At 45.1% G+C, this 7,111-nt stretch overlaps 2 protein-coding genes across 4 annotated transcripts in view; one reads left to right on the top strand and one right to left on the bottom strand.

Moving 5' to 3' along the window:
• Positions 1 to 75: 75 nt before the first annotated feature.
• On the bottom strand, positions 76 to 743 carry snRNP-U1-C (small ribonucleoprotein particle U1 subunit C). The gene has a single exon (XM_018111545.3). It carries the CDS (start codon positions 602 to 604, stop codon positions 170 to 172), a length of 435 nt encoding a protein of 144 aa, XP_017967034.1. The 5' UTR covers positions 605 to 743; the 3' UTR covers positions 76 to 169.
• A 166-nt stretch (positions 744 to 909) lies between these two features.
• Positions 910 to 7,111, top strand: part of gukh (NHS actin remodeling regulator GUK-holder) — a 42,287-nt gene continuing 36,085 nt past the window's right edge. The window contains exon 1 of one of the 3 annotated variants that reach the window (XM_089265549.1): positions 910 to 2,308. In XM_089265549.1, the coding sequence (XP_089121675.1) occupies positions 1,666 to 2,308 (643 nt within the window). In that variant the 5' untranslated portion in view covers positions 910 to 1,665. The remainder of the gene's footprint in view (positions 2,309 to 7,111) is intronic. The other 2 variants (XM_018111526.3, XM_018111511.3) reach the window with 2 other exon arrangements.

Raw genomic sequence — 7,111 nt, 5'->3', positions numbered from 1 at the left:
ATTTTTTAGGCCTTTTCGAATATATAAATACATTCAAACACATTTATGCGAGAAGTCGAATCGAAACACTCGAAGTTCTTTTCTTTAACTTAATTTTTACAAATGGTTTATGTATTTGTAACTGATCTTAACTATTTATTGACTTAAATCCACTATTTCATGCTTTATATTATTTTGGTCCATTTATCATTTGTGGAGGTAGCGTTCCCAACGGTGGAGGCGGCCCCATCATGGCCATCGGATTGAGAATTGGCGGTGGACGTATCCCTGTGGGTGCCATCAGTGGATTCATCATGGGTGGCATATACGGCGGCATGTTGGGCATGCCTGGACGCGGCGGAGCTCCCATGTTGGGTGGTGGTATGGAAACGCCGGCTGGCTTGTTGCCAGGAGCAGGTCCAGCGAATGGGTTGTTTGTAATCTTGCCCGCCTTAAATGCAGCAGTGGTGGCATCGATCAGATGCTGTGCCTGCTCCTCCATCCATTTTTGATAGTAGAACTTCACATTATCACGATGCTTGCGACCCGTGCAATGGGTTTTGCGCACGGACGGCGAATCGTGTGTCAAATATGTATCGCAATAATCGCAGTAATACTTGGGCATGTTGATAAACAACAATTTCTAGTTCGTTAATTTGTAGCTGACGTTAAACAAACTTACAAAACGTTTGATCAGAAATGAAAATGAAGACGCACAACAAAATATTATTGACAGACTGACCGTAGTCGAAAAACATGAAAATTACCAATCACTACAAAAATACTAACACTGCTTGTTTTGAAGTGTTGGATAATTGGTATAAAATCAGTGTGGTAAAGTGTGAACATATGTGCTAAAATATAATCGATATATCTATCGATGCATAACAGTCTCTTTTGAGCATAACAGTTTGTTGCCGCTATTAACATTAACATTTGTTGCTAACAGTTTTTTTAAGACCGGCAAACGAGCAGGACGTATGCGCGGACGTAGGCGCTGTCGCAGTAGTTGATGTTTGTTGTTGTGCGCACCTTTTTGAATGATGTGTCGACTGTGAATGAGCGGCAAACACGCGTAACGGCAATAAAATAGAAGAAAAGAAGAGAAGAGCGCTTGCCAGAGAAACATAAGAAGCAATAAAATCGTAATTATTACCAAATCGTGTTCGGCGTGTAAAATGCTGCCGTACGAAGTGCAAAGCATAAACCAGTTCAGAGTGCATAAATAACTGCCGCCCAAAACGCCGGCGTGTGTGTGTGTGCGAATGTGTGTGTGAGTGTAGTTTCGGCTTACATTCAATTAAAAACCCGGCCAAAAGTCTCGCTCTAAGGTGGCCAACTAGTTTATGCGTACGAGTGTGTGTGTGTGCGTGTGAGAGTCTGGAGCAAACGTCCAAAAGCAAAGGAATTTATGTTGGCGCAGCATCGCGGCAGAGCACAAAACAGACAACAATAGGCAAAGGCGAAGACGAAGGCGAAGGAAGAGCCAAAGACAACGCCGAACGTTGGAAGGAGCCGCCGCTGTCGACGTCGTCGTCATTATAGAGGATTCCAATTCCAGAAGTTGTTTGACCAGTTTCGGCTGTGAGATTTTTTGAGCCCGTAGCGCGTTCTTTTGTTTTGTTTTTTTATTGGCCTTCGGAGACGCGCCTGGCTGAATGAGGAACGGGTGGATCAGCTAGCGATATGCCCTTTGTACAGCGCACTGTGCAGCCGGTGAATGTGGCACAAGCGACAGCCGCCAGCCTGGGGCATGCCTCCACGCGCTTCCACTGCTTGCCGGGCAAGTGCAAAAACAACAATTGCATAAATAAGCAGTCACTCGATGAGACGGACGCCGGCGCGCCCACTTCGCCCAGTCTGACCCGAGCGCTGGTCCACGGGCTGCCCAATGGCGTCGACTCGGACGCTGAGCCGCGTCCGCCGGCCGCTCTGCCCATGAAGAAACTGAAGCAGCATGTTGAATTTTTACCCTCGACCTCGCCCACGACGCCCACATCGCCAACACGGTCGCGTGCCTCGCAGTCGCTGCCCAATTCGCGGCAGCCGAGCCAGCAGCGTGTGGCGCTGCCCGCACGCAACGCCAGCGCTCCGCAGTCGCCGACTGCGACGAGGATCGTCTCCGGCTACGAATTCGACTCGATCAGCAACATAACCCTAAGCAATGCGCTGCGCCAGCTGGCCAGCCTGGTGCTCATCGCCAGCGACATCTTCGAGGAGCTGCAGCGGGACTTGCAGTCGGTGGGCGAGCGGGCGGGACGCGTGCAACGCAAAATAACGGCCGTGGAGCGGCGCGTATGTGCCTACGATCCGAAAATGGTCACAGTTCGTAAGTATTCCAAGAGAAAAGAACCGTTAACATTATTGCTTCAACTTGTAAATTTGCAAAACACACACATACAAATACATATACACAATTGTGCATACTACTACAGTTTAAGCTGTTCGAAATGAATGTCATTCCAAATAATCGCGATTTAAATTTTCTTTTTAACTAACTTTTTCACAAAAACTCCTTTGATTTAAAAAAGAAACTTTTTGGGCAAAAAAAAAGAGTACACCCAATAAACTTATAAGAAAAATTGGGGTTAAATTTGTATCAGTCTGCTGCTTGAGATGTCCGCTGGCAGAGCTTTCACTGTATATGATACATACATATCCCTATATACTAACACATGTATACATGCGTATTTCAATTGCCATTCATAGCAAGTCGCGCTGGCAAAGTCAAGTGCGTTTATCACAAGGCAGCTTATCTCGTGTCATCTCTTTCTGCCTTGCACCCTCAGCCGGACTGCTTGGTATGCGTGCCTGTGAAGCTTTTGTGGGTGTGCGTGTGAGCAAGCGTGTGTAACTGTGTGTGTGTGTGTGTGCTGTGGGTGGCTGGCAATGGGCTGTGCTGGAATCTTATCTGGACTGCGTTTTCTTTCGTTTGCTTTGTTGTAAATTAAATTCAATTTGCCAGGCGCAAAAGCAAAGCGCGAAATTAACACCTTGTTTACTTTCTGCTTTAGCTTCTTCTTCCTCCATTTCCTTTCTTCTGCACGCTCACTCGCACCGCCATGATGTAGGAGGAGGTGTAAGAGCTGGGGCTGTGGCCTGTTCACACAATTAGCTGCTACTACAATTACAGATAAGCGGCTAAAGTTGCTTTGGCTCATTGTTTTCGCGACCTTGTGTTAAATTGCGGCCAACGTGTTTGCCCATTTATGTTGCACACAGCTCCGTGTAATGCTGCAAAGTCTCTAAGATTTGTAGCAGTAGCAACAAGTTGCTCAACTTTGCCTGTCTGTCGAACTGCACCAAATTGTCTTTGCACAGCAGTTTTTAGTTTTTATATGTATTTCCTTTTTTCGTGGTGTTTGCATTTTTGAAATTCGGCTATTCGTTGGAAATTTACGCCTGTGCAATAAATTTTGAGAAATAAATAAATAAGGTAAAAAAAAAGTTTTCGTCTGTCTGGCGACGCTGACAGCAGCTTTTTGCAGTTTCCATTTGCTTCCTGCTGTTTTGTCATGCATTACCGCAATGTGCAGTGTTGCCAGATGATCGAATGCGATCGATTTGCAACAGCGCACATTCCATCTCGCTCTCGCCACTTACAGTTGACAGCTGACAGCTGCTGAGTAAAGGCAGCTGCTGCTGTTGCTGCATGCCAAGGCAGCGCGCGCTAATTGCTCAGGTATGAAGCGCTCAGAACAAGAGAACCACATAATTACATGCACGTACAACACACACACACACGTACACGCACATTCATACATTCATGTGTGAGCAGTTAGCAATTTTGCAATTGGCATTTGCCGACGAGCACTCTGCCCCCTCCCCTTTGCCAGTGTTGCTCAGCGTCGCTCATTAATGTGGCCATATTAGAAAATGCCATTACAGCGCGACATCCATCGCCATTGCCATTTGTGGGCAAATGTTAACTAAGCCGCAGTTGCCTCAAACCGAGGGGGGCTGTGCAGCGGTGCGTGGCGCTGGCAGGGGTGCCTCTTTTTGCCAAAGGCTGCCTACTCAGTGAGGGGCGTGCAACTGTTACCGTTGGCTGCGTTTTTTTTTTCGTTTTCTGGCTTTTTGTTTTTGCTACCTCTATCAATCGGCCATATTGCTCGGCAACATGTAAGCAGGCGCTGCCTGCTGCATACGTGACTAGACTATGAGTGAATGCAACTGCTACTGTTGCGGCTGCTGCTGTTTGCACTTTGAGTTGCTGCTTACTGATGGAGGCAGCTGCACTTTGAACATGACCGCTATCCACTTGGCTAAAGGATGGCCATTTACTGGGAACTTGGCACAATTGATATGTGAAAAACACACACGAATCATACATCCGTGTCTATGCGTGGGTGTGTCTCTCTGTGTGTGTGTGGGTGTGTGTGTGTGTGCATGGGCAGTTTATAGTTTTGCGCACACATGGCATCTGGCTGTTAGGCTAATTTGCTACGTGTTAGCCAATGCCTGGCGAATTGAATACCATCAGATACACTTGCCAATCGCTTATAGCCAGCACATGCCACATAAAAATTCCTAACAGAAAAAAACAACAAACAAAGAAGAGCCATAACATGGACAGGTTAACAGCGCAGTTACAGTTAAATGTTAGCCGATATTTAGAGAGAGTATATAAGCTGCGACTTGTGAGCTTTTTTTATTGCCTGCTGCTGTATTCTGTTCCACAAGAAACAAAACAAAAAAAAAAGTAATTGCAGCCACAGTGGGAATAAATTACGCGCAGCCTGACCAAAAGATATGGCCCGCATCTGAGCAGCGCACAAAACCTGTTCCCACCTGCAACATGTCGCTCTGCCAGAGTGTATATACATGTATGCATATATGTGTGTGTGTGAGTGTGAGTGTCTGTGTGCCGCCACAAAACTAAACAAACCAGCCAACGAAAATAAACCTTAAGGAAAAAACGCGCTGCGTGCTACGGCCAAATAATTTCAACTAACCAACAAAAATGAGATACACACCCAAAAAAAAAAAGAATGAAAAGATACAGAAACAGATACTGTGCGTTATTGTCTGTTAGTTTTGGTTTTTAGTCTTTTTTTTTCGTGTTCTCTTCTGTCTTAAGCATTCGACGCATTATTGTGTTTCAAGTGCGCTTGATGAGCATTTGATTGTTGCAGCCAAGTTTTTGCCCTGTGGGGCAAGAGGGGGCAGCGGTGGGACGTGGGCACTTTGGTTTGCTGGTTGAAATCATTTTTCGTTAAATTTTTCTTTTTCATTTCTGTTTGTTTTGTTTATGTTCCCCAAACAGCATTTTGTTCTCACTTGAAGCGCAAAACCGAAATGTAAACCAAGCACAGTCGCAGTCCGACCAGTCACATACACATAAAGTGTGTATATACAGACACAGATACAGATTCAGATAGAGATAGAGATAGAGATAAACACTTGCAGAGATACATATATAGATGCGCCCTGTCAGCGCTGTGCATATAAACACTGCAACTGAGTCTCGACGAACCTGTGCCGTGCAGCGTGTGGCAATCGTCAGGTTGCCTAAGCGGCACGGCTGGATCGCTGGGGCACCTGGGAACCTATCCGGTCTGTTCTATGCTGTATTTGCTCTTCTGGCAGATAACATTCCTCGTCTGACTCTTGCGCTGCGGTGTTTGCTTAACTTGGGCAGCAAATGTAGCTGAAAAGTGCGCGAACGTCGTCGTCATCGTCGTCGTCGTCGTCGCCGCAGTTAAGGCCACAAGTTCAACGGCTAAGAAACTTGTTGCGTGCCTTAAAGAACGGCAACTGGAATCTGCAGATTGATTGCCGATCGTCGTCGTCTGCGTCTCTGTTCGCTGCATTTTTGCACGTTTGCCAGCTTCAGCTTGCCGCATGGAGCTGCTCGTAGCTCGTAAAGTCGCTGCCGGAGTTTCAGTTTGATGCATTTCTATGCAACCGCAGCAGCAGCAACAACAACAACAATAATACCAACGCACCTTTCAGTCATTGAACTTTAAGCTATGCGTTGCCCCGACCAACCGACATCAGTCGAGAACGTCGTCAATACTCACAGATTGCAGCGGGCTTCATTCACAGCCGTCGCGACGTTTGCCCCAAACCAAACCAACCAAAGATCGTTGCCTTGAGTTTCATATCGCTTGGTTCGGTTTGGGTTTTAGTTTTCGGTTGTGAAGTGCGGCGCTTTTTCGATCCGATCAATCGATTCATAAAAAAAACTTTAAATTGATGTGCCTGAGCCGTTCTCTTCTATTGGTTGTCTTGTGGACGTAGTGGAAGTCAATGACTGGAATGACAGTTATCGAGCTGACGACGATAGAATACCCTGTAGAAATTCGAATTATTTGTTACATATTTTATGTTACTTATTTTATGATTTTAAATTCTATTTTAGAAATGAAAAACATCCGAACTGGTTTAATTACAAAATCCATTTGCTTATATAGTACATAGAATCTTTATCTGCGGATATAATAGAGATAAGATAGCTGATAGAGGGTTATTAGAAAAATACCTGTGCGAATTTAAAGTTTATAAATATGTATTTTGTATAGTCTCATGTTATCTTTTGTTCTATAGTTCTCTATTTCCCTTTTTCCATCTCTTTCTCATTTCCGTTTCTGTCTCTCTATCTCTATTTCTATCACTCTCTCTCTCTCATTCTATCCCCATCTCCCTCCCTCTCTATATCTAACTCCATCTCTCTTGATCAATGTCCACATTGATATACCCTCTATTAGGGTATACAAAACGTGACACATAAATAGCGTTTCTTTTGTTGTTGCTTTCGTTTGTTTGCCTGCAGCGGATGTGATTTGTTGTCGCTGCTGCAATAAATAGTCCAAAAGCTAAGAGCGTTGCAGTTGCAAGTTCGCCGACGGCCTTATAAACAGCTTGTTAGAATCAAAACACCCGCATTATGCCGCATGCAGGAGTTTCAGTCAAATTCAGTTTGCTTCTTGGCCATAAACTGTCTCCATGCCGCACGACGACTTTCTAATCTATATGTTCTCCGTGCATGCATGTGTGTGTGTGTGTGTGTGTTGCTGTGTATTTATTTACATGAGAATGTTGCCCCAAGGCTGGCGACTGCTTGCACCTTAGCTGGCTGCAATCTCTTGGTTTCAGTTGAGATTTAATTGCATTTAAATTTAATTTATAA

Source organism: Drosophila navojoa, chromosome 2 (assembly GCF_054131105.1).
Source record: "Drosophila navojoa isolate 15081-1374.11 chromosome 2, UAZ_NAV_1.0, whole genome shotgun sequence".
NCBI classification, from domain to species: Eukaryota; Metazoa; Arthropoda; class Insecta; order Diptera; family Drosophilidae; genus Drosophila; species Drosophila navojoa.
The sequence above is the reverse complement of the archived record's forward strand: the minus strand, read 5'-3'. Positions and strand labels throughout refer to the sequence as shown.

Bases quoted from the DNA above. Each gene is read 5' to 3' on its own strand.
- snRNP-U1-C (XM_018111545.3), bottom strand. From the start codon at position 604: ATGCCCAAGTATTACTGCGATTATTGCGATACATATTTGACACACGAT.